Consider the following 26,679-nt stretch of genomic DNA (forward strand, 5'->3'; position numbering starts at 1 on the left):
ATACACTAAGAGTATATAAATTGTCATTCATTTTTATATAGAGACTATTTGTGAAATCTACGATTGTTTTTGATTTTTGATTAAGTCCTTACGAACATACTACTGTACTTAATTCTCCTTACATGATTGATCAAAGCAAAACTTAATTTAGACGTAATTTTTGTTTAGAAATGCATTACCCAATAGAATGACAAAAAATCAGAGTCCTAAATTCAACAAAATAATATAGAGCTTATCTATTTATTGGTATTTACCTAAGAACATTAACTTTAATTATACAATTGATCGGAAATTGATTGCATATCCAATCGTTGAACTAAATTTGTTTCTAAACAGCCTTCCACGATATTATCCACGTAATTAAACTCTTGCGCTAATTGTGATTTTTCATTTTGCCACCTTTTATGTAAGTTCTCCTTAATGGTGTTTAATTCTACACTGTCTGATAGTGACTTTAATATTCCATTTTCTTCAGCGTCATTTTCTTTACCTTGTTTGGAGCAGTCCCTAAAAATCCATTTTAATAAACAAGCTTTTTTTAAATCGCACTTATTGTACTGTCCTGCTGTAATCATTGCTCTTAATCTTGGTTCAAATTGATGTTGAAATGGTAATTTACCACAGCACATAGCATACACTAAAACACCTAATGCCCAAACATCAGCCAGTGGTCCTAAAGGCGGTGGTGACGGTTGTAATAATTCAGGAGCTGCATAAGGTAGGGACCCAATGTGGGAATGTGGTAATTTTGAATCTATACCATTTTGTTCTGGTTCTTTATTTAAAAATTTCTTACTAAAATCAAAGAAATCAGCTGGTGATGATGCAGTTGGTGATTGACTTTCTGATGCTATTGGAGTCAAATGAACCGATTGCATTGATGGACCATGAGTTTTAAAAAAATTAGATAATCCTATCCTTGAATCATCTTTTATATTGAAATCTAAAAATTTAGTTCTTGACGTATCTCCTCCATGGAATGGTTTTCTCATTTCAGAATTTGAAGATTTACTTCTAATTGTTAATTCATCTTCATCTAATGCTGATAGCCTTAAATTTTTCTTATCCTCACCAACCTGGGGTACATTTCTTATCGATGATTTTCTACTTAATCTCATACTGTATATTCTTGACATTCCAAAATCACATAAAATCATTTTATAGTGGCCATTTGCTTCTTTTTCCACCAATACATTCTCCAACTTTAAGTCCCCATGAACTATACCTTTTTCTTCATGCATATAAAGTAATGCGTCAACTATTTGTCTCGTACAATCTATTACTTTTCGTAGTCTCTCTTTTTGTTTGTCAATCAGGAAATTCAATGGACCTGAATTGTTATTAATACCGATGTTGAATTGTCCCCATTCTGATACTAGCTCGAATAAAGTACCACCATTGATTCTATTCATTACACAAAATATGGCATCGTCTGTTTCATAATGATCAATTAATGGTAAAATATTAGGATGGTTCAATTGTTTCCAAATTGCAATTTCTTTCTTAAACACGTCTAAAACTTTTGGGCAATGTGTCATATCAATTAAATCAGTTCTTGAACTTGGTCTACTTCTTGACTCTCTTGATGATTTTACAATTTTCATTGCTCTTACATTTCCCTTTTTATCGACACATTCTCTTATTGTTCCCCATGCACCAAATCCAATTATTTTACCTAATTCATGATCTAATACAATTGCACCTTTTTCATCTATATTGTATTTTGGTTTTATTTCTGAAAATTTCTTGACATCAGTTGTTGAAGTTCTTGCTAGTAATCTACCAGCTAAAGTATTTGCACTTCCAACTCTATGTTTTCTGGAAAGACTGTTTTCACCAGAACTAAATCCTCCAGCAGTACTACCAGCACTTGTTTTTGGAGTTTTGCCCAAAGAACTACCTCCACTTCCAAAATGACTTTTTGCAATTAATGAAAATTGGGAATAATCGATATTGTCTGAAAATGTACTAACTAACTTCTTTCTTTGTGAATATGGTAATTCAGTAAAATTTGGTGGTAGACTATTTAAAATCAATTCATAATTTATATCACCTGTTTTAGGGTCTACTGCTGATTTTTGTTTTTTGGATTTTCTTTCATTATCATTAATTGATTCAGTTCTTTTATGTAAATCATGATGTAAAGGAGTTGCATCTGAATCAATTGAATCATCAATAATTTTAGATTCATCTTCTATATTTGTTTCATTAGGGTTTCGTAATTTCATATAATCATGTAATTTTGAGTATGATATTTTAGATGGATTTTGAGTACTTGGTCGTATAGGTTGTGGTGCAACTTGAGCATGTAATAAATTCAAATCTAAATAAGATGCATTATTACTTCTTGGTGTATTTGATTGAGTTGTATATGCACTGTTTGTATTATTTCTTGTATTCATTCTTGATATATCTAATTCAGAACTACTAGGATTATTCCATTTATATACCATATCACTAAAATCTAAACCTGGAATATACTCATCTTCTAAACCTTGAGTATAATTAATCCCAACATCTATGTTACTATCATGAGATCTTGAATATAATTTTCCAGGACTTGATCCATTTGTATTATTTTGATAATGACTATCAGTAAAGTAATGATTTTGTTTCTCTTGTCTTACAGTTTGAGGTCGAATTTTTCCATCTTCATATATTCTATGTCCAGTTTCTTGATCAAAATTGTTTTTTTCCGTTTCAGAAAATCTTCTAGTTCTTCTGGAGTCTGAATAAGTTAAATAAGATGATTCTGAATTTGGGTGATTTTGATGAGTGTTTGAGGTTGTATGATTATTATTCCGTATTTTTTGATGTTTTGAATTTAAATTTTGATACAATATGTTATTTACCTTGTCATCATCTTCTTCTTGTATATAATTATTATTTGTATTGGTTTTAAAATTAGTTGGAGTATTTAAATCAAAATTTAAATTATCAATTAAATTAACAGTTGAAACTTTTGGTTGTGATTTCAATGGAATATTCATTTAACAACCTAAAAAAAGAAGTTTCTTTGTAATAAAAACTGGCAATTTATTTATAATTAGTGAATAGTTGTATAGTCCAATGTATATAATGTTTCAAATAGTTTATAAGAGATAATTTGATATTTTAATATTTGGTTGTAAAATAAATGAAAAAAAAAAATAAATTTTATTATTAATTAATTTACTACAATAATAATAAACATATGATTAAAATATAATATAATTTTCTTACAACAAAGATTATTAACAAATAAATGCATTATCGCAAAAAGGTTCTACATTAGTTATTAATTAATGATTACAAATGAAATTAGTTACAATCATAATTAACAAAATATTAAAGCTTGTATAATAAACGTGTGAGTAAATATATCATTCATTGTAATATGAGTTCCTAAAATTGAAAAAAAAAAAAAGTTATCTCCATCATATTGAGATTAATTCAATAGCTTACTTAAAAAATTAAATGACTTATTTATTTCATTCTTTTTCAATTAAAGGGTTTTTTAATGAACTAAAATCAATCAATCAAATTAATTTGTTCTAAATATTTATATCAAGAAATTTATAATCTTTAATTTCCCCACTTATTTATTATTAATTCACATATTATTGATTTTTTAAATTAATCATCAGTACAAAATACTTTTTTGTCGTAAAATATCTTGTCATTTTTTCTGAAAATATGAACTTCTGATTTCAAAGAGTTATTGGTTTGAAAGGTGTATTTTATTTCATGAACTGTTAATTGTGTATACTGCATAAAGAGAGATAAGGAGTATTTTTGCACCCATATTTAATTTCGTTTCTGCAATATATCCACATAATTATATCATCTTGCTACTTCAAATATTTGCTATAGATAGCTTCCACGCTTTGTAATGAGCTCATGATTGTCTCATGATTGTCTCATGATTGTCTCATGAATGTCGAATAAAGCAGAAATATTTGCGTATTACCAATTGTTCTGGGATTGCAGGCATTTAGATTAATCTGAAGAAGATTCATAATGAGTTAATTTTTCGTCACCTATGTCGAACTTGTAAAACTTATTTGTATTAAAAAACTATGAACCTTTTAAACATTTATCAAAAAATTGTTTTAGTTTTTCACCATAATTTAAAACAATCCAACAAAGATTGTTCTGGCATCAGCTAAATAATAAATTTGTTGAGTTCCTTCAGGTTGTTCACCAAATAAATTATAATCACCATTATGAGTTTCACCATACCAACCAGCAAAAGTAGCAGGTTCTTTACCAGATTGAACTAAGACACCAACTGCACCTTCAGGTCTATTAAAATATTGACCTCTATCTTCAACATTTTCAACTTCATCTTCTGGTTCTCCAATTTTTTCAGAAACTAATTCTTTTATATCATAAATCCAATTGATTTTTATACCAGTTGATTTTTGATCTTTTGAAATTTTACTGTTTGTTCTATTGATTTTTGATGGATGTTCAGCTGCTTTACCAGTATTTAAATCAAGTACAACCATTTTATATATATGATGTTATTTTTTAGTGAAGTAAAAGATATTTAGTATCTAATTGAGCAATTAGAGACAACAAATTGTATAAGTCCATTCTCTCTTATTTATATAATTTTTATTTAATTTTATTGTGGTAGTCCATAGGACACATTAATTTATTCATTTTACAAAAAGAAGGTTATAGAAAATTAAAATACACATAAATTATATGAAACGTTAGAATATTCTTTTTGTTCTTTAAAAAATGTGGAAAATTGAAAAGATTTTGTGTTCGAGCGGAAAATTGTTTTTTGTGTCAGAAAGGAAATTTATTTTTGTGTCTATTCTGAAGCGACAAAATGATTTTTTCACGACTTAAAGAATTTTAACGATTTCACTATAATATATTAATAACATAAAATCAGATCATTTTTAAGTCTAACGTAGAGCTATATCCGTTGTTACATAATATAATTATCACTAATTCCAACAATTTTGGATTGCTTACGTTTCCCATTGTATACTATATAATTGTATGAAAGAAAGACCCCTTTGAGATCTCTTTATTGTTTTGAAATAATCAAAGCATTCAAAAATTCATCAGACAATAAATTTATAGCATCAGGTCTTTTCTCGAAATTTAATTCAAAAGTCTTTTTCAAAAATTCTTTTGCTTCAAAAGTACACCATTCTGGAATTTTTGGAGATATATGATTACCAATTTTAAATAATGCTTGCATTTGACTTAATTCGGGAAATGGATGTCTACCAGTAAACATTTCAACGATTAATGCTCCAACTGACCAAATATCTGCTTTTTTTGTATAAATTGTCTTTTTAACTACTTCTGGGGCCATCCAAAATACTGAGCCTTGTAGTCCTGCTCTTTTACCTGTCTTTTTAAATTCATCATCTTCTTCATCTATTGTTTTAACTTTTTTAGATATTCCAAAATCTCCAATTTTAACAGTTCCTTTTATATCAATTAAAATATTTGCCCCTTTTATGTCTCTATGTATAATATCTTCACCATGTAAATAATCTAATCCAATTAATACTTGTCTTATAAAATTACGAATTAATGGTTCTTCAAATGGTCCATATGAATTCAACATTGTTTGAACTGAACCTCCAGGCACATATTCTAAAAAGATATTTAAATAGTTTTCATCAGTTGAACTACCGAAATATCTGACAATATTATCATGACTTAATTCTTTTAATATCATCATTTCTCTTTTTTGATCTTCTAATAAATCAAAGAACGGTTGAGTTTTAGATGGTGATTTCGGTGGTAATTCGGGTTTTTCTTCACTTGTTTCTTGTACTGACATTGGTGATGGTAAATCTTGTTGTTGTTGTTGTTGTTGCAGTTGTTGAATTTGCAGTTGTAAATTATTATTAGTTAAGGGTATTTGTTTAACAGCCATTAATTCACCAGTGAATGGATTCATACCTAGATAGACCGTACCAAAGCTTCCTGATCCAATTTTCGATCCTTTCAACCAATTATCTGGTACATTACATTCAGATTGTCCACTTAAGTCTCCCCAATTGTCTATATAATCATCATAATCTTCCCCATCTTCTCCGTCACTATCACTTAGATTTAGTAGCTCTATTTTAGATAACCTGTCAGTGTTTTCATCTTCATCATTTTCTTTCGTCACAGACATTGAAATTCTATGTAATGCAGTTCCTTCACTTATACTTCTTGAACTTATTATTGATTTTGCGTCATTATCATTAGTAAATCTACCTTGATTGAATTGTGGACTTGCGTTATTCGAATTATTATGATTAATTTGTGAGGGTTTACTAAACATGCTTGAAGTATCATCATTTGCAACAGCTTCATCAATTGATGTAATATTATTCATCATAACATCACCAATGGTTCTATTACTTTTTCTACCAAATCCAAGTTGATCACCTGATGATATAGACACCCCTCTTTGAGAATGTAAACCCGTTGAATTACTTAGCATTGATGATCTGATATTATTACCATTATGAAGTGCAATTGAACTTGATGAAAAAGCTCCGGCTGGTAAATTCATTTTTCGACTTAGTCTAACACTATACCTTACTGAATTTCTGACAGTTTGTTCAAGGTCTTTTTGTTTAGTTTCTGGGAAATATTCAGCTAAATTTGAAGAGATCAATTCACTTGGAGGTCTCTGACCAAAAAAGTTCCTCATTGTAGATCTTGAATACTTATTATCTTTTATATTGACTTTAGTTTGGTTGTTATTTTCTTGGACTGTGGTGGATCTATCTGGGAAATTTAATTCATTTTTAATTTGGGTTTTCAAAGTTTTGTTATATTTATGCATGACTAGTCTTGAAGTTTCTATTGCTGATTCTGTTGGACTTTGATCTTTTGGGACTAACATGATTCTATGCTTCTCTAATCTCTCTGGTGAATAACATATAGTCACTAATTCAACGTCATATAGCATTATAACTGATGGTTCAAAATCTTCATATAAATTTCTATAATCACTTATGTTTGTTGAATGTATATATGTGTCAAATTGAGTAGATTCTTGAGGTTTAAAACCTAGTTTTTTCAATATTTTTCTTTTGATTGCTTGAGCGTTGAAGCAACCTGTTACATTTACTCTTTTGATACTACCATCTTGTAGAATGAATGATATATTTTTACTTGAGCTCTTTGCGGTTGATGTTGATGCATTTTGCGATTGCTGTTGTAGTTGTTCTTGTGATTGTTGTTGATGAATTAAATTTAAGTTACTTCCACTGTTGAATTGAGTCAATAATGAAGCTTCACTAGGGTTCAATAAAGTATTTAAACTAGGAATATTTGATTTGGTGACTGGTTCATTTGGTGATACTTCTAACTCTAGTTTCTTATATAATTCATCAATGTCTATGAATGTCTTCAATTTTTCAGTTTTCAAATTATTTATGGCAATTTCTAGTCGAATTCTATCTCCAACTTTAATAACTCCAATTTCTTTCAAACTATAAGTATCTAATTCAGGTAATAAATCTAAGCTAACGCCATGATCTAAAAATTTATGTAATAAGTGTTGACAATTTGATTTGGCTAACCAATTTTTTAGTTCCTTACTTTCATTTTTATTCATTGTGGGTATTGGTAAAGATTGATTATTTAGTTGATTTATAGCCCCTTCATTGTTGGGTGAGTCTATTTGAGTTGTCATTGTTTAGTTGAAACTCGTTCTCCGATAGTCAAACTGATTATTTGATAAACTAGTGATCATTAACTAATTTTATATAAAATTCATAAGCCAAGAATGTTGTTGAAAATATGATTATTGTAATTTGTTTCAAAATGAAAGGTTTGAGTATTTTCTGAAACGAAATAAATCAAAAATAGAAACGAGAATAATTGAAAAAAAATCGTTTAATTTCACACAATTGTGAAACATCTATTATCGAGACCAGAAAGCATCTTTTGAAGTTCAATAGCCTGTTATTAAAATGTCAAAAGAGTCCCAAGAACTAAATGAGTTCCTAAGAGAATTTCAAGACCCATCAACAGTACCAGAAATACATGCCAAAAGACAAAAACTAATACAAAACATCGAAAAAAACACATACTTAAATGAATACCCTAGCCAATTATCAATAATGACATCATTAGATGAACTAATAGCATGTTTTGCATTAGGTGGACAGTTTAAACATTATTATAGATACGGATCATACGATTTATGTCAAAAGCAAAGAGAAAAATTTTGGTTTGCAATTAAACATGGTACAATGATTGAATCTAAGAAATCGGATTTAAAAGCTTTAGAAGAGTTGAATGATAAAGAATTGGAGAATAGAGTTAAGATTCAAGAGTTCTTTAAGAAGAGGTTGATGGATGATAAATTGAAGGGTAGTTCTGAGGATATTTGGGATTCAAGAAATGAATTAAGGGAATATCCATTTGTTTCAAAATAAAAAGAATCTTTGATGATAGTTTCATTATCTCACTGAATGAAAATAATCAGAAGAAAAGAGTCGAGCTCAGTACCAGTTTAGTAGTCAGCAATTGCAAAGTAAAATACTCGTTCAATTTGAGCACTTACAGTCCATCAATTTTCAAGTGTACACTAGGTAACTTAAGGAGAGTCTTCTGTATAATTATAACACCTCGAGCTCAGATTCAATTTATAGACATGTACATAGCCTTTGTAGATAAAATAGAAGTCTTAGAAAGTAATTACATAATTCTTACTTTAAAAAGTACTAATTTTTACCAAAAATAACGCTAAAATCGGTATTACATTATTATACAACTTTTCTTTTCAGGTTCATTATCATTAGCTCCTTTTGGTTTTGCATTCAAAGCACATCTTGCAGCTTCAGAAAATGCTTCATTAACTCCTCTATTTTTTTTAGCAGAACATTCTAAATATCTTAAAGCTCCAACTCTTTTCGCCACTGCTAAACCTTCATCATACGTTATTAATTTTTTAGGTTGTGAATTTGAAGCATAAGGGTTATTATTATTATATAGATTTTGTTGTTGTTGTTGTTGATTTTCTAAATCTTCATCACTTCTTAAATCACATTTTAATGCAACTAAAACTAATTTAACACCTTCACAATGATCGGCAATTTCTCCTACCCATTTATTTTGAACATTCTCCAAAGAATCAGGAGAATCGACTGAAAAACATAACATTATACAATGAGTATCAGAATATGATAAACTTCTTAATCTATCAAATTCTTCTTGTCCTGCAGTATCCCATAAAGATAATTGAACTGATTGACCATCTATAAATATATCATGCACATAATTTTCAAATACTGTTGGTTCATAAACTTGTGGGAAATAACCTCTAGTAAACACATTTAATAATGAAGTTTTACCACAAGCACCGTCACCTAATATCACTATTTTTCTTTGTACTAATCAGTGTAGTTAGTATATATTCATAATAAATCTTGATCGAAAAAATGTATAATTTTATAACATACTAGTTTTTGGTGTACTACCACAAAGAGGCATAATTGTTATTGATTAATGTGATTTTTCAAATTGTTGTTGTTATTTTAAAGCACGGCTAAAAATAAATATTTTGATCTAAAATGATAAATTAAAATTGGCAAAATTAGATTGATTTAATAAAAAATAATGATTAATTTCTATAAATATGATGCTAATGTTTGATTGATTTGAGTAATTGAATTTATTAATGAAAAAAATGAATGAAATGAATGAATGTGATAATTATTAATTAATATATATATAATTAACGTTGTAATCAAATTAAATATTATTATAATTTAAAGTTGAAAAAAAAAATAATTAATGTACGTGTTTATATTTTCAATCCATATAAATATTATATTTACAAATTATACTAATAATAATATTATAAGAGAACATTTTACTTATTATAGTATTTAAGTAGAATTGAGATAAGTAAATTAAAATTATAGACATAAGAAAAATTATTAAATTGAACAATCTTGTATTTTGAATTGATTTGAAATAGTTTGGGTTAAGAGATCGTAAAATGAAAATCTAAATTAATAATAGTGACAATTTGAAAAGTTAAACATTTTATTCTATTGTTTTTTCGTTTAATCGTTTAATTGTTTTTAATTGATTTAAGTTTTGTGCTAAAACGTTCTTGAAATATATACAAATTAAAAAGATCGTTTAATTGACGGATTAGGGACTAAAGTAAGCGTTAGTCAAGTTTTCAAACTCAAACTTTGTTCACAAAGATTTATATACATTTCTCCAGACAAATTTAATGTGTATTTTAAAGTATTGTACATAGAAATGAAATCTATAAAAGTATAAGATGGCAAAAAGTTTATCCTTCTTGATCAATTGGCCAATCTTAATGAAAAAGTAAAAGCAAAGACGTATATTAGTTTATTTTGATTGAATAAATAATTATTTATTAATGAATTTGTTAATTGTAAGTTTTTTGGAAAAATGGATGATTCATTGCTTCTTTTGCAGTTGGTCTTTTTTGATGATCATATTGTAATAATTTATCAATTAAATCTAATACATCTTCATTAATTAGATGTTTATTCTCATTATTTATAAAAGCTTTCCATGGTTTTTTTGTATAATTTCCCAATATATCATCATAATCTGAACTTAATTTTATACCATATTTATTTATATATGACATTAAATCTTCTGTACCTAATATTTTAGCAATTTGTACTAATTGATCATTATTTGAATCACCTCTAAATAATGGTTCTTTTTTGAAAATTATTGCTCCCAACATACATCCTACTGACCATAAATCTAATGAATAATCATATTGTTGTAGATTAATTAATAATTCCGGGCCCTTATGATATCTTGATGCAACTCTTACATTATAATCCATACCTGAATGATAAAATTCAGCTAATCCCCAATCTATTAATCTTAATTTTTTATTCATTGGATCAATCATTATATTTTGAGGTTTAACATCTCTATGTATTATACCCATTGAATGAGAATAATCTAGTGCTATTAATAATTGTGTAAAATAATATTGAATATCTTTTATTGTAAATTTTGGATATAATACTCTAAAATCAACATTATTTACTTTTTCAAATATTAATGCAGGTATTTTTGATTGTTCATCTCTTACAACATCTAATAATCCAACAATATTTGGTCCACCTGTTAAATTTTGTAAAATTTTAACTTCTCTAAAAATCTTTTTTAATTTAACAGGTTTTAAAACTTTTATAACACATGGTTCATCATTTAATACATTAATACCTTGAAAAACTTCTGAATATTTACCTCTTCCTATTTTACTTACTATTTCATAATTTTTTATATCTCCCCATTGTATTTTATGATTTTCATAATCCCAATATTCTGATGGTTTATTATTATTTACATCTGAATAGATCTTGGATATTGAATATACTCGTGTTCTCGTTGTCATTTTTTTACAAGTATATCTTTTATTTCTGAATTTATTATTTGTTAGAATCACTTTTGCTTTTTAGATGATTTTGTAGTGTTCTATATCTATGATTTGAAAAAAAGCTTAGTCTTTCGGTGTTAAAAATGAAGGAAGCAATAATATTTATATTGATTCTCTGATGATTTATTATGTTATTGATTACCTTGATCAATCCCTTGACTGTGTAATAAGTCTCAAATATATATTTGAGTTATGAATTTGGAAAAGAAGATGATAAAAAATTTTATTTGAAATTCTTTAAATTGAATAATTGAAATATTCTTTATTACTATTGCAAAATTAATTACACCTGAATGAAATGTCTTAGATTGATAATTATTTTTTATATATAATCTCACTCTTACACACTATTTGTGCTTGACATATAAATATCATTATTCTATTTTTGTAATATTTTATATTTTCATTATCTCTCTATAATAGAGAGAAATATAATTTGTAGAATATTACACTACCATATTTTACTAGTTACTAAGTAAAACTATTATAAATTTATGAAATCATACAGGTGAGACATCACTCAAAATTGAATTATTCATATTAGAATAAGGTCTTTCCATATATATTACAAAGGGATGTTGATAATAATCTGGAGTTTAGGAATCTAAATCTGAAACATTACTTTCCGAATTCCATTGATCTTTATAATAAAAAGGCTGTTGTCTTAAAATATGAAAAATTTAATTGTGTTTGGTATCTTTGCAATAATTTATTAGGAAAAGCATCAATTTACAATTAGTTTTGTTGCAAATTTTGTACAAAAATTAAAAAGAGACTAGAATAATCTACTAATATTCTAATTTGCCACTAAAACAAATTTTATCAGGAATAGAGAACCAACTGAAAATTTTAATTTTCAATCAGCCGATTTTGAACATATATTTCCATGCAAGAATTATTTTCCGAAACCATTCTCGTAAACTTTACATTTTTTTTTTTTTTCAATTGTATCATATGTGAAATATTTGTAGTTAAATTTGACAGAAATTTGTTTATTACTACTATTAATAATAATAATAATAATAATAATAATAATATATCATATTATATTATATTAAATTATACACTACCAATTAATATCAACTATCAATACCAATATTAGACATTCAAGAAACTTCCACCCATTAATTCGAGTAGACTAATAACTATTACTTAATGACATATGAATCACAAATTCACAACAAGTATATATGACTTTGGTAAAACAATAAATGATGTACAATTTTGGTCAAAACAATCTAATTATAACTCGGATGAATATATAGATAATTTATCAAATTGTTTATCGTCTTCTTCTTGTGAATATTTTACATATATTAATTATACAAAATTACCGATTTATTTGATCAATGGTCATTCATTTCAAATTTTTACCAATGATGAAGATACAGAGTCATATTTTAAACAAAAAGTCATAGTGACACCTGATTCAAATAAAGAACAAGACTATGGAATATTAGCGAAGATTAAAAACAACAGTAACAAATATCTCATATTTTATTTTAATAAAGGTGACCAGACTATTAATTGTTTGATACTAGATCTCGATACTATAACTAAAGTACAAAAATTGATACTAGATAATGATTTTGATGATAATACGTTCATAACAACCAAAAAATCAACAAGAAACACGCCAGATACTAATATTTTTGATAAAGTACTTAAACAGAAACAAAAGAATAATCCATTTTTAAGAACCACAAGCAGTTTTAATTCCCCGAATTCAAATAACTTATCACTACTGATACTATCAACTCAAGATCAAATTAATAATGCAATTAATAAATTAATATTATCAGGTTTAAGGATAAGAGGATTATCTACAAATCAAGCAAAATCGGTGAATGAAAAATTGAAAATTAAAGAAATTCATCAAATGACTTATAAGGCTGCCATATTTTCATTAAGAAAATATAATAATAATCTATTAGATGGTACTAATAAAAGATTAGAGTTGGAAAAACCACAAATTAAATTTAATGATGTACAAGAAACTATTGAAACTTTATTACATCTATTTGTTGACGTTGAATAAAATATATACAATGAATGGGGGGTAGTTCTCTAAGTGGTTTATGCTAATTCCTTTATACTTATAGTATTATTAGTTGGTTCAAAACTTATTGATGATGCATCTTTCAATTGTTCATTTAATGATTTAAATTTCGATGTAGATTTCTTTTTTGGTTTTATATTCTTTAATTCTTCTTTTGCTTTTTGTAAATGATTAGTTAAAATTGAAGGATCTTTATGTAAATAACCTCTTCTTAATTCACTTGAATAATAACTTATATCTTTTTGACTAGTTGGTCTTGCTTGTAATGGTACATAACCTTTTCTTAAAAGAAAATATGATGGATTAACAAATGCTCTTAAACCTAATTTTGAAAAATATCTTGCTGTAAATGACATTTTGGCTTCTTTTTCAATTTTTTCAATTGCTTGTTCCGTTGCTTTTGATGCTTCAACATTTAAAGGTACATTATATTTACCTTGTGATGATACACCTAATAATTTAACTCCATCTTTTAATGTCCCTGTTATTATCCCACAATCTTTCATTACTTTTATAGTCAATGTTTCACCTTCTTTCAAAGGAATTCTATTATTTTCCCAAAAATCTTGTATCTTACTCAAATTAACTTCATGATATTGTTTTGCATTATGTGCATTTCTAAAACCAACCATTGGCATTTGTTTAAAATATGGTGTTTGTCCACCTTCCATCCATATAGGTACTTTTCCACGTGCTTTTTGACCTTTTTGACCTCTACCTGAAGTTTTACCTTTATTTGATGATGGACCTCTACCTAATCTTTTATAACCTTGTGTTGAACCTTCATTGGGTGATAATGAACCTAAATTATGTGTGGTGATAGTACGTATTGACGATATGCTCAATTTATTGGTGTTTGATGTTAGCACATCTATAAATGACTGGTATTTGAACATGATTTGTAGTTGTTAGGTTGGTTGATTTGATAACTGGAAGTTTTGATTGATTTAAAAATTTTTTGAAAAAAATCCTGGCCAGATCTTGGTAGCATAAAAATCTTGAAGATAATAAATTGAGAACCTGAAACTTCAAAAATTACAATATACTTACAAACGCCATCAATTTAAACAATACCTTTTCCCTCACGCATATCAATCAAATATACAATTATACAATGTCATCAACGGAAAACAACAAACAACCAGAACCAACGAAAGAAGAAGATGAAAAAGTTATAAAAACATTAGAAGAAGACGATGAATTTGAAGATTTTCCAGAAGATGATAAACAATGGACTACAGATGTTAAACTCAAGGAAGAAAACTTATGGGAAGAAGATTGGGATGATGATGATAATCAAGATCAATTTTCCTTAAAATTAAAAGAAGAAATTTTAAAAACTCAAAAATCTGCTGCTAATGCTGCTTCTAAATAATTTTAAAATATAATATTATAATTTACAACAACATCACTTAATTTAGTCCATTAACAGCGATCATTGATTAAAGTACTTGTAATAACTGATCTCAAAAATACAAACAACCCATGATGATAATTCATGAGGACTTTCAGTGACACATAATGTTATTTTACAACCATTTCCCACCATTTATTCCGTCATGCTTTTGAATGAAATTTTACAATAAATGATAAATACACACGATAACTTAAATTTGTATTCAAAAGCCAAACTTACAAATTAATGTACGACCATTACAACAAATGATATGAAAGCTCTTATTCGATATGTAGACAACTTTAATTCTACAAAAACCTTATTGTGTCTTTAATTCCACTCGTTAATAAAAACATTACCTATGTCGATTGAAAAATGGCTGATAATTTTGAACTTTTTAAATTGATGTTTGTATTAACTTTTGGTCCTAAGGAAGACGAAACACTTACTTTTCGAGTATCAGCAGAAATTGAACTCTAATTTGGCTCAAATTTTCTTGCGGTTTTAGAGCAAATACATTTATTTTTACAGCGGAATTATTACTGAGTTAGTGTTTTAGAAAGAAAAACAAAACCAAGAAACAGCGCAAATGGTTTAGTGGTAAAATCCAACGTTGCCATCGTTGGGCCCCCGGTTCGATTCCGGGTTTGCGCAGTTTAAGAAGCATGTCAATAGTTTTTTTATATTTGAGCCATTCTTTTTTTATTTTTTCAAAATTTGTTTAAAGCTTTGTTTCATCAGCTATGCAAAGAAACATCTTAGTACTTTGAGTCAATCGCTTATTATAGTACAGTCCAATTTTTCACGGAAGAATTAATTCTCCAGTATCTCAACCTTAATTTTGACTATAATGATAGATTCATCAACGAAATCTCATAAATCAATAAACTGGAAAAGGTACTCAAAAAATTGGGAGTTTAAACTAGCCATATTTGTCATACTATATTTCATATTTTCACATGTTGTTCTAGAAAATACAAACAAAGTAAAAGAAAAGGGGTTGAAAAATCATCTAAAAGTTTTACCAGAAGAAGTTATAAATTACTATGACAAATCCACAACTTTAACAAATACTGATAAATTAGCATATATGCAATATGCAACAAATTATGATTATTTAAACCTTGCAATTTTAAATTTCGTTCAATTAAGAAAATCAAATACAAAAATTCCAAATTTAGTTATAATATATGATGAAATCTTACTGTTCTATGCAAGTAATAGATGGAATAATTTATATCAAATTGCAAATCATTATAATATAACATTAAAGTCAACTTCATTAATAAAAGCAAATTATATTGATAATACACCATGGGCTGCATCTTTCACAAAATTTCATATTTTTAATCAAGATGAATTTGATAGAATAGTTTATTTTGATTCTGATTCAATGTTTGTAAATGCTCATATTAATGACGATAATGAATTTGAAAATACTTATGTTAATATTGATGAATTGTTTAAAATTCCAAAAGAGATTGAATTTGCATTACCTCAGGCTTATTGGTTAAATGACGTAGTTGAAGGGAAGTCACCATTAAAAAGTAAGAAAATAGATATTCCAAATGATAGAAGACATGGACTTCGAATGAAAAAAGTAGTCAATGATATCTCAGTAACAAACGATTGGAAACTTCTACCACTGCTATTGTACGAAAAACACAAATTTGAGAATGTTGATAATTTTTTTGCTAATCATATAATGGTCATTAAACCGTCGAAAGATACATTTAATAAATTGATGAAATATGTTAATAATCCGTTTTATTGGTCATTCACAAACAGAAAAAACTTAAGGACATCAACAGATTATGATATGGAAATACTAAACAAATATTTGGATAATGAATTGCGTAATAGTAAAATCAATGTTGGTATATTACCTCATAGAATCTATGGAGTATTAACTGGAGAGTTTGGAGAAGAATGGCATGAAAGATTTGTAGTTGAACCACAATATTTACCATTCATACAAAAGAATTCAAATAAAGGTTGGGATCCAATAAAATTTTTCAAGAAATTAAAGTTGATTCATTTTTCAGATAATCCAATTCCAAAACCATGGGAAGATGAAAATAATGAACAACCATATAATAATAAAAGAATATTTTGTAAAAATGGTAATATGACTGAATATGATGAAAAATATCCATTCTTCAAGCCTAAATTAATTGATGATTGTGATAGTGTGAAAATTTGGAATTGGTTTAGAGATCAATTTAATGAAAGAAGACAAGGTCTTTGGTTTGCTGGTTAAAGGTGATGTTATAGGTATATCTGTAAATAATTAGGTTAGAATTTTTGGGTTTTTAAAGGGTAATCAATAGTATTGATTTTAATAAAGCTTTTGTAGATAAATAAATAGCATTGGCATGTACCAATTTCGTAATAAAATTGTATTATATCTTGAAGTACTTCACTAAATAAGAAAAATTTATTTATAGTAACAAATTTTTTCTGCTGCCTCAATTACGAGAACAAAAAAAAACAACAATTTATTAAAAAAAAAATTGTTACTAGACCAAATCAAATCAAATCAAACACATCAAAATTCTCAAAAGCATTCGCTTGTTTGATAATTTGACTACAACCAACACAAATTTGAAATTACACAATGAAACGAGATAGTCTATTAACAGTGCTTGTTGACGCTACAAAAACTTTAGCTGCAAGAGATGATACAACAACTGATTTACCGGCTATGCCAACATTAACAGATCCAAATGCTTATACAACTCCTTCAGTCTCTGTTCCGCCAAATAGTAATAATCCATTTATAATTAGACAACATAATCCTTCTGGTACAGTTTTCATTGCAGTTGGATCAATAGTTGGTGCAATTTTATTAGGTTTCATATTATATCATTTGATTGTTTCATGTAGTGCATCAAGATTAGCTAAAAAGACAAGTGCTCATGATAGAGGATTATATGAAAAATATCAAAATAATAATAGTAATGCTTATGGTTTTGCTAATATGACTCCACAATCAACTTTAAATAATTTTACAAATGAATATACTAATCATCATGGTACATCAATATCAAAACTACCTTTATTAAATAATAGATCATATAATAATGTTGGAGCTGGTTCACAATTTGGTGATAATTCAACAATATATCAATCAGATATGGCTAATGCTACTACAAAATATGATCTTACAAAGATGTTTATTTCCCCAACTGCAGAAGTAATGCAACATAAAAGAGTTAAATCTTTCAATACTCCATCATTAACAAACTTACCATTTGGTGGATCAAATTCAAACTTAGGAAATCCATCTCCTGCAACTAATAGACATTCACAATTGGTTCCTAATTTATATATTAATAATGAAATTAATAATAGTGAATACTTAATTAATCAACAACAAATGGGATTGAATGATCAAAATTCTCAAATGAACCAACAAAATCAAACTCCACCTCAGCAAAAACAACAACAACAACAACAACAACAGAGAAATCAACCAAATGGTAGAAAGACAATTCCTTCAATGTATCTTGAAGATTTAATTGATTAAAAAGTTTATAGATTATTTATGATACTTTAAATGTTTGAAATTTAGTCGCAAAGTTTTCTGCCAGAACCGTACTCCCCTTAATATCATCTTCCTCTGGGAAGCACAACCTTGAACGCATTTGATGTTGCATTGCCTCCAAATGAACTTGATCGAGACATAAATTGGAAATTGTGTGCGGCTTTTTCTCGTATATCTCAAACATTCTTTTTATTTAAGATTATGAAAAAAGTAGATAATCATCTACTATTATCAATTTAGATCCTAATTCAAAAATGTCAGAAGGTGAACCTTTAACATCAAATGTCAGACCAGCTACGGATGCACTCATAACGATAAGAATTGTAAAATCATTCCCATATAGAAACGTTAAAAATTTAATACTAAAAGATATAGATTTAAAAGCGACAACTCCGAAACAACTATTAGAAGTAGTAATAAACAATATAAATACAAATGGTAGTCTAAGACCATTTAGAAATGTTGAATATGATTCATTGAAGATATATACAAAAGCTCATGGTTCAAAATCAATGAATTTAGTAATAAATTTTGAAAATGATGATGATTGGGTCATCTTGAAACAAAATAAAGAAGTCGAAGACAAATCTCTCTGGGAATTAGGTGTACAAAATGAAACTGAAATAAGTTTATTCAATTGGAATGCTTACGCTGAGTTTAAAGAAAATCCAGAGGAAAAATGGTGAAAAAAATTGTACAAATTTTAAACAAAAAGACGTTGAAGTTTCACCAATTAGGTATTTAAAGAAAACGTTAATTGAACTTGAGTACTGTATATGCTTCCTACGAAGATTCATAAGTTTTAGATCCTAAAAGACAGCTATTAGATACAAATTCATATAGGGAAGATCATTATGCCATGTAAATACAAATATGCAATGACTTAAAATTCTTGAATGTCTTGAGTGTATGTTCTGTGACATATTTTATTTATAGATCTCTATGACATAAATATTTAACCAATTACAATTCTCGTTTTAATAAAATATTAATAATAAATAAATAATTATTATAGTATGTTATATAAGTTTTTATATAGGTATAATTTATATACAGTACATATAGTTTTCTAATACAAAATTTAATGAGAGAAGTGAAAGTGAAAAAAAAGTACACCAATAGAATAAGTAGGAAATACAAAGGCTAAAGGTTTCAAAATATAATTCTTAAAAGAATCATTAATATCTTAAAAAAGTGAATTTAACTTAAAGTTCTTTCAATCCTTAGTTCAAAAATCATTGTATCATATACATCCATCATCACATCACAGAAAGAATTCGAGTTTTTATTTCAATATATAATTTGATTAATCTGAAAACCATCTACACGTATATCAACTAACAATAGCATTTAATTTTACAATCAGTTTTAACGTTTTATTACAAATTCACCATTAAGATTATTAAAATAAAATCAGTCGTTCAATTATGTTTAAATCTGCATTTAAAACTTTTAATCAACCATTAATCCAAAAGTTTATTGCTGGAGGTGTTGGTGTTACTGGATTGACTGCTTCTTACCTTTTATATCAAGATTCAATGACAGCTAATGCAATGACTGCTGCTGAACATGGTTTACATCCACCAGCTTATAATTGGCCACATAATGGTATGTTTGAAACATTTGATCATGCATCAATTAGAAGAGGATTTCAAGTTTATAGAGAAGTTTGTGCAGCTTGTCATTCACTTGAAAGAATAGCTTGGAGAAATTTAGTAGGAAGTTCACATACAACTTCAGAAGCTAAAGCAATGGCTGAAGAACTTGAATATGACGATGAACCAGATGATGAAGGTAAACCAAGAAAAAGACCAGGTAAATTAGCAGATTATATTCCAGGTCCTTATGAGAATGAACAAGCTGCTAGAGCTGCAAATCAAGGTGCTTTACCACCAGATTTATCATTAATTGTTAAAGCCAGACATGGAGGATGTGATTATATATTTTCTTTATTAACTGGTTATCCAGAAGAACCACCAGCAGGTGTTGTATTACCAGAAGGTTCAAATTATAATCCATATTTCCCAGGTGGTGCAATTGCTATGGGTAGAGTATTATTTGATGATTTAGTTGAATATGAAGATGGTACTCCAGCTACTACTTCACAAATGGCTAAAGATGTAACTACTTTCTTGAATTGGGCTTCAGAACCAGAACATGATGAAAGAAAAAGATGGGGTTTAAAAGCTTTAATAGTATTATCTTCATTATATTTAATATCAATTTGGGTTAAAAGATTTAAATGGACTGCAGTTAAAAATAGAAAATTCAGATTTGATCCACCAAAAAACAATAAATAAATAAATAAATAATTAATTAATTAAATAATTAAATAATAATCATAATTTATTCTACACATTCATATATATATATATATACATATATTCAAAATAAAAAAATAAAAAACCGATTCTGTAAAACAGTGAAAGATTGTAGAGAGTTTTGAAATTGTAAGTTTTTACTCGTTTCAACACATCATAGATTCAAGCTAGGACAATTTTTTGTTGAAGTAGAGCTGAATAAAATTGTAAGAAAGTTTATTGTCAAATTGGGTGTGCCGAAAGTAATAATAAATTTCTAATAAATAAATGTCGCATCGCCAAACTGAGATCTTACATAAGACATTTAATCACTTTTGCTTTACTATTATTGTATTGCTAAATCTGAGAATAATTTGTATTAGGCTGCCTCGGAAAAAAATTTCACTTTGCAACTAGTTTGGTAGCATATGTCTCGTAAATATTATTTGAAATATTTTTTAACTTGGAACGGAAAAATTTATAAATTTTAAATTTTTAAATTTCTAATTAATAAAATAGAAAATTATTACAACAGGAAATTTATTGAAAAATTAAATTCACAATAACAATATTGGTTTGAAACCTACTACGACATAAATATCAGATCGGTAGAAAGCGCCGTAAGGTATTAAAAGTTTTAATTTTTTGAATTTCTTTTCTCCAAATACTACTACTACTCACCATCATTTTTCCATCTTATTGTTACCTTTAGATCGATAATCATAACTTGAAATCTACCAAATCAAGTACATCAAATTACAATAGATTTGCTTTTCATTTCATATAGTTGTTTCTATATATATAATCTTAACATTATTAATAAAGATTTTTTCATCAAATTAGACCCCACACAAACAACAGATACAAATGGTCAACAACATGACACCTAAAAAAAGTCAAGATAGGGCTGATGCGGCTATATTTGCCTCTGAAGTACCTAGTCTGTCTGCTTCAGTTACTTCTTCAAATTCATCAAAAGTTTTACTTTCAAATATTGACAATGACCCCGCTTTAGAAAGTTCATCAACATATATTTCAAATTCAGAATCACGACCTTCAAAAACAGTAATCGTTTTAACTTTAACATCATCTATATCTGGTTTCATGTTTGGTTATGATACTGGTTACATATCATCAGCATTAGTTCAAATTGGTACTGATTTATCAAATAAAATTTTAACAAATGGAGAAAAAGAATTCATTACTTCAGCAACTTCATTAGGTGCATTACTTGGAGCAATTATTGGTGGTATATTAGTGAATATAATAGGTAGAAAGAAAGTTTTACTAGGTTCAAATGTTATTTTTGTTGTTGGAACAATCATACAATTAGTTTCAAAAACAGTTTGGACAATGATTGTTGGTAGATTCATTTTAGGTTGGGGAGTTGGTATTGCATCCTTAATTGCTCCACTTATGTTATCAGAACTTGCACCATCTAAATATCGTGGTAGATTAATTGTTACTAATGTCATGTTTATTACTGGTGGTCAATTAATTGCTTACTTAATAAATTGGGGTTTAACTAGAGTAGCTCATGGTTGGAGAGTGTCAGTTGGTTTGTGCATGGTTCCACCTGTATTTCAATTTGTTTTATTTTGCTTTTTACCAGATACTCCTAGATTTTATGTTATGAATGGACAAATTGAAAAAGCTAAACTGGTGATTAGAAAAATGTATAATCATCCTTCAGATGCTTTTGTTGATGCTACTATTGAAGAAATGATCCTTTCTAATTCTACTGTACCTGGTCATAATCCTTTACAAAAGGCTTGGGAGTCAATAAAAGTTATTCATAGTACGCCTGGTAATTTTAGAGCTTTAATTCTTGCTTGTGGTTTACAAGGTATACAACAATTTACAGGTTTCAATTCTTTGATGTATTTCAGTGCTACTATTTTTGAAACAATTGGTTTTCGTAATCCCACTGCTGTTTCTATCATTATTTCAGCTACTAATTTTGTTTTCACAGCTATTGCGCTTTGTATAATTGACAAAGTAGGAAGAAGAAAAATTTTATTGGTTGGTATTCCTTGTATGTGTGGTTCATTGGTTATTTGTGCTATTGCTTTCCATTTCTTAAATGTCAATTTTTCAACTACTATTGAAATAGCATCAAGAGGTATAAATGGTTGGGGGATAGTCGTTATTATAGGAATGATATTGTATGTTGCTTCATATGCTATTGGTATTGGTAATTCTGCTTGGGTAGGTGTTGAGTTATTTTCTGATGTTAATGTACGTTCTATTGGAGCCATGTATGCAGCAGGAACTAATTGGGCAGGTTCATTAGTTATTGCATCAACATTTTTAACAATGTTGGAAAAAATTACACCAACTGGTACATTTTCATTCTTTGCAGGCTTATGTTTGATTTCATTCTTTTTTGTATACTTTTTACTTCCAGATGCTGCCGGTTTAGAATTAGAAGAAACTACAAACTTTTTAGCAAATGGTTTTAATGTTAAACAATCTATAGCTTTATCAAAGCAAAGAAAAAAACTATCAAAATTTGCAAAAGCAAACCCAGCATAAATTATTTATTTCACCAACAAGTGTATTATTTCAATTCAAATAGTTCATAATTTTTAATGAAAATTGTTAGGCATTTTACAAAGAATATAAAGTGTATAAAAAAAACAGAAACTCTATAAATTTATTTCGCGCATTTAGACAAAACGCACTCGAACTTAATTAATAAATAATTAAGATTATTATTATTACTGAAATTTGAAACAATTACAAAAGCGAGTACAACCATTATATTATTCAATACACCAAATGTTTCAATAAATCAAGATCAAATGTCCAACGATTTAGAAAATCACACGCCTATAGATGATGATTATTACAGCCACAACGGTTCAGATGAAGAGGAGGAAGAATATGTTAACTCAATACCTGAAATGGCAAAGTTGACAGATTATGAAATAATAAAAAAATTGGGTCAAGGTACTTTTGGTGTGGTTCAGAAAGCAAGAAAGAAAGATGATGGCCATGTTGTTGCAATAAAGCAACTATTGAATCACCTGGCAAAAGAGGGTTTTCCAATTACCGCATTGAGAGAAATAACTATATTAAAACAAATGGATCATCATAATATATTGAATATTGAAGAGTTAATTTTTGAAGAACCAGAGCATTCCAATCCTACTGAACTAATTACAACAAGAGGTTCATTTTATACTGTTTCACCGTATATGAGTAGTGATTTAGTTGGAATATTAGAAAATCCAAAAGTCACATTAAAACTTGAAGAAATAAAGTGTTTAATGAAGCAACTATTAGAGGGAATCCAATATATACATGAGCAAAATTATCTACATAGAGATATAAAAGCAGCAAATATATTGGTTGATCAAAATGGAGTTTTGAAAATTGCTGATTTTGGATTAGCTAGATTATATCATGGAGATTCTCCTAAATTAGGAATGGGGCCAGGTGGAGGAGAGAAAGCATATACAGCATTAGTAGTAACAAGATGGTACAGACCTCCTGAAATTCTTCTTGGAGAAAGAAAATATACAACAGCAGTGGATCTATGGGGAATTGGTTGTGTGTTTGCAGAATTATTCACTGGGAAACCAATTTTAGTTGGGAAAACTGATGCACACCAAGCACAAATAATTTTTGATCTAATTGGTTCTCCAACTACTCAATGGCCTGACGCTATCAAATTACCTAATAAAACTGATTACAATATCGGAATAACAGCAAAAAGGACCTTGGAACAAAAATTTGAGGATATAATGCCCAAGTCTGGGATCAAGTTATTGAGTGGCTTTCTTACTCTTGATCCTTATAAGAGATTCAACGCATTAGATGCATTACAACATGAGTTTTTCACTGAATCTCCACTACCTTTTTTACCTCAAGAAATGTCAAATTTTGGAGAGTGTCATGAAATTGATAAAGGAAAGTTCCAAAAACTTACAGAATCTAATAAGAATCAACAAAGGACTGAAACAAGAAATATTACTGAATACAATGGAAGATCCGAACCTGATGCTTATCGTTATGATGAACGTTATGCCAGAGAGGAAAGCAATTGGGAAGTAACAAATGAGGGTATTGACTCACCATATCATTATAGACCGTTGTCACAACAAAATCAAAACAGAATCAACAATAATAATAGTAACAATAACAACAATAATAACACCAACACCAACACCAATTATAGTCAATACACTGATGACGGCTATTATCAATCTAGAACCAATTATACAAATAAAAGTGGCAGGTCACAGTACGACGAAAGAGTAGAAGAAAATATAAATAACGGATATGGAGATTACGAAGAGTTTTATCATGAAAATCAAAGTTCAACAGAACCAAAACGATACAAATCAAGTGACACATACATACCTCGATCAAACTCAAATTTGACATCATTACAAGAAAGACGTAATTCACCAAGAACTAATACGCATAAGCATGCAAAACCTAAAACTCCCAATTATAATGAATCTTCATTATCAAATTTTTCTAATGATATAATTGCTACTAGAAGATCAAGGTTTTCTAATGATTTTGAAGAAGCTAGAGATGATACCGGTGAAGTTTATAATAAAGTAAATTTAAATTTAGCTCATTTACCTGCAAAACCCTCAATTCGTATATCTGATCTACATGGCAGAGTTGGGGATCCAAATGCACCAAAGAAACAAGCATCTGCGGATTCAACTAAAGAAAAGGTCAGCTTGAAACAAGAATCTGATGTGATACCTAATGAAACTAATGAGGAGCAAGAAAACCTCATTGCTGAATATGAAAATGAGAAAAACCATTCAACCAAATCAAACGAGACAGACATTTCAAAGATGACCTCGGTCGTAAGTTCTACTCTGAACGAATTAAATGAAGATAAGAGCAAGTTATTGGAAACAGATAATGATGATAGTAAACCACGACCACGACCAACAACATTAACACCAATTCCAATTGAGACAAAGGTAGTCCAAAACTCGGAAGAATTTAAGAAAGATGAAGAAATGGACACTGGTAATTCAGAAAATTTTAAACACAATTTAAATGATAAAGAACCACCTAAGCATGATCAAGATTCTAATTCAAAGATACTAAAACAATCTGAACAAGTTTCATCAACACCATCCCGAAAGAACATAGAAACAGATAGAGAATCACAAAAAGTGACGAATGCAGAAGTCAAGTCCGAAACTGAGAATGTCAAAACTAAATTAAATTTGAGAGGTGATGACAATAAAAAAAGAGTACAAATTAAGTCTAATCCAATTTCTGAAGGTACAAAACAAATTGAAAAGTTAACTTTACCGAAAAGAAACAAAAACGTTCCCTATGTTCATGGATTAAGTAATCATGAAAGAATCCTGTCATCCAAAAATGATAAAATTGTACCACAAATTATCGCTAAACCTTCAACCATCGAAAGTAGCTCCCGTCCAAATCTGCAAGATTCTTATTCAAAAAATACTGCTCGTCCTTCAACTCCACTTACAAATAAGCTTAAGTCAACTTCAACTCAACTGGTCAAAAGACCAGCAACTACAACTGCGACACAACTAGCAAAAAGACCAGCAAGTACACCAACTTCCAAAATTCAAAAAAAAAAAAGAAAATTCAATTATGAAAGTTTTTCTGATAGTGAACTTAGTGACATACCACCAGACGTAGAAGCGGACGACAATAGACATAGGGAGTTTCTTGGAGAAGCTGATCTTAGGTCAAGTTTGAAATTTATATTGCTGGAAAAAGTCTCGTACCGTAAGAGTAAAGAGATGAAAAAGTAGTTTATAGCATATCGTGTTTACAAGTTGTCAACTAATTTGGTTTTAGATAGTGCATTAAACTATTATTACATTCGATTTTGATCCATATCCATAATTGGCATCAATAATTTTGTATATTACTTTTTTTGTTTCAAATTTCGTGTTAAGTCCGTGATTTAGGCACACTTTTTAGAATTTTTTTGACTTAAAT

The 26,679-nt window shown here is 28.2% G+C and overlaps 15 protein-coding genes across 15 annotated transcripts; 9 read left to right on the top strand and 6 right to left on the bottom strand. All coding sequences in view use genetic code 12, as the record gives it.

Moving 5' to 3' along the window:
* Nucleotides 1-269: 269 nt before the first annotated feature.
* KGF54_004606 (protein kinase) lies at nt 270-2,990 on the bottom strand (the record flags this gene model as incomplete). Its single annotated transcript, XM_051765323.1, has 1 exon — nt 270-2,990. One exon carries the CDS (start codon nt 2,988-2,990, stop codon nt 270-272), a length of 2,721 nt encoding a protein of 906 aa, XP_051618648.1.
* Nucleotides 2,991-4,109: 1,119 nt separating this feature from the next.
* Nucleotides 4,110-4,490, bottom strand: KGF54_004607 (uncharacterized protein; the record flags this gene model as incomplete). The annotated part of the gene is made up of 1 exon (XM_051765324.1): nt 4,110-4,490. One exon carries the CDS (start codon nt 4,488-4,490, stop codon nt 4,110-4,112), a length of 381 nt encoding a protein of 126 aa, XP_051618649.1.
* Nucleotides 4,491-5,026: 536 nt separating this feature from the next.
* On the bottom strand, nt 5,027-7,654 carry STE11 (mitogen-activated protein kinase kinase kinase; the record flags this gene model as incomplete). Its single annotated transcript, XM_051765325.1, has 1 exon — nt 5,027-7,654. The coding sequence occupies one exon, from the start codon at nt 7,652-7,654 to the stop codon at nt 5,027-5,029; it is 2,628 nt and encodes an 875-aa protein (XP_051618650.1).
* Nucleotides 7,655-7,934: 280 nt separating this feature from the next.
* KGF54_004609 (uncharacterized protein) lies at nt 7,935-8,402 on the top strand (the record flags this gene model as incomplete). The annotated part of the gene is made up of 1 exon (XM_051765326.1): nt 7,935-8,402. One exon carries the CDS (start codon nt 7,935-7,937, stop codon nt 8,400-8,402), a length of 468 nt encoding a protein of 155 aa, XP_051618651.1.
* A 322-nt stretch (nt 8,403-8,724) lies between these two features.
* Nucleotides 8,725-9,459, bottom strand: RHO3 (Rho family GTPase; the record flags this gene model as incomplete). The annotated part of the gene is made up of 2 exons (XM_051765328.1): nt 8,725-9,359; nt 9,429-9,459. 2 exons carry the CDS (start codon nt 9,457-9,459, stop codon nt 8,725-8,727), a joined length of 666 nt encoding a protein of 221 aa, XP_051618652.1.
* A 919-nt stretch (nt 9,460-10,378) lies between these two features.
* CKA2 (casein kinase 2 catalytic subunit) lies at nt 10,379-11,374 on the bottom strand (the record flags this gene model as incomplete). The annotated part of the gene is made up of 1 exon (XM_051765329.1): nt 10,379-11,374. One exon carries the CDS (start codon nt 11,372-11,374, stop codon nt 10,379-10,381), a length of 996 nt encoding a protein of 331 aa, XP_051618653.1.
* Nucleotides 11,375-12,578: 1,204 nt separating this feature from the next.
* On the top strand, nt 12,579-13,454 carry KGF54_004612 (uncharacterized protein; the record flags this gene model as incomplete). The annotated part of the gene is made up of 1 exon (XM_051765330.1): nt 12,579-13,454. The coding sequence occupies one exon, from the start codon at nt 12,579-12,581 to the stop codon at nt 13,452-13,454; it is 876 nt and encodes a 291-aa protein (XP_051618654.1).
* A 38-nt stretch (nt 13,455-13,492) lies between these two features.
* On the bottom strand, nt 13,493-14,371 carry MRPL10 (mitochondrial 54S ribosomal protein uL15m; the record flags this gene model as incomplete). The annotated part of the gene is made up of 1 exon (XM_051765331.1): nt 13,493-14,371. One exon carries the CDS (start codon nt 14,369-14,371, stop codon nt 13,493-13,495), a length of 879 nt encoding a protein of 292 aa, XP_051618655.1.
* Nucleotides 14,372-14,589: 218 nt separating this feature from the next.
* On the top strand, nt 14,590-14,850 carry KGF54_004614 (proteasome regulatory particle lid subunit; the record flags this gene model as incomplete). Its single annotated transcript, XM_051765332.1, has 1 exon — nt 14,590-14,850. One exon carries the CDS (start codon nt 14,590-14,592, stop codon nt 14,848-14,850), a length of 261 nt encoding a protein of 86 aa, XP_051618656.1.
* An 871-nt stretch (nt 14,851-15,721) lies between these two features.
* On the top strand, nt 15,722-17,131 carry KGF54_004615 (glucose N-acetyltransferase; the record flags this gene model as incomplete). The annotated part of the gene is made up of 1 exon (XM_051765333.1): nt 15,722-17,131. One exon carries the CDS (start codon nt 15,722-15,724, stop codon nt 17,129-17,131), a length of 1,410 nt encoding a protein of 469 aa, XP_051618657.1.
* A 357-nt stretch (nt 17,132-17,488) lies between these two features.
* KGF54_004616 (uncharacterized protein) lies at nt 17,489-18,400 on the top strand (the record flags this gene model as incomplete). Its single annotated transcript, XM_051765334.1, has 1 exon — nt 17,489-18,400. The coding sequence occupies one exon, from the start codon at nt 17,489-17,491 to the stop codon at nt 18,398-18,400; it is 912 nt and encodes a 303-aa protein (XP_051618658.1).
* A 272-nt stretch (nt 18,401-18,672) lies between these two features.
* Nucleotides 18,673-19,104, top strand: KGF54_004617 (uncharacterized protein; the record flags this gene model as incomplete). Its single annotated transcript, XM_051765335.1, has 1 exon — nt 18,673-19,104. One exon carries the CDS (start codon nt 18,673-18,675, stop codon nt 19,102-19,104), a length of 432 nt encoding a protein of 143 aa, XP_051618659.1.
* Nucleotides 19,105-19,845: 741 nt separating this feature from the next.
* CYT1 (ubiquinol--cytochrome-c reductase catalytic subunit) lies at nt 19,846-20,718 on the top strand (the record flags this gene model as incomplete). Its single annotated transcript, XM_051765336.1, has 1 exon — nt 19,846-20,718. One exon carries the CDS (start codon nt 19,846-19,848, stop codon nt 20,716-20,718), a length of 873 nt encoding a protein of 290 aa, XP_051618660.1.
* An 867-nt stretch (nt 20,719-21,585) lies between these two features.
* Nucleotides 21,586-23,253, top strand: ITR1 (myo-inositol transporter; the record flags this gene model as incomplete). The annotated part of the gene is made up of 1 exon (XM_051765337.1): nt 21,586-23,253. One exon carries the CDS (start codon nt 21,586-21,588, stop codon nt 23,251-23,253), a length of 1,668 nt encoding a protein of 555 aa, XP_051618661.1.
* A 269-nt stretch (nt 23,254-23,522) lies between these two features.
* CRK1 (cyclin-dependent serine/threonine protein kinase) lies at nt 23,523-26,489 on the top strand (the record flags this gene model as incomplete). Its single annotated transcript, XM_051765339.1, has 1 exon — nt 23,523-26,489. The coding sequence occupies one exon, from the start codon at nt 23,523-23,525 to the stop codon at nt 26,487-26,489; it is 2,967 nt and encodes a 988-aa protein (XP_051618662.1).
* Between the last annotated feature and the right edge of the window lie 190 nt (nt 26,490-26,679).

The sequence above is a fragment of the Candida jiufengensis genome (assembly GCF_024610255.1).
Source record: "Candida jiufengensis strain CBS 10846 chromosome Unknown scaffold1, whole genome shotgun sequence".
Classification (NCBI taxonomy): domain Eukaryota; kingdom Fungi; phylum Ascomycota; class Pichiomycetes; order Serinales; family Debaryomycetaceae; genus Lodderomyces; species Lodderomyces jiufengensis.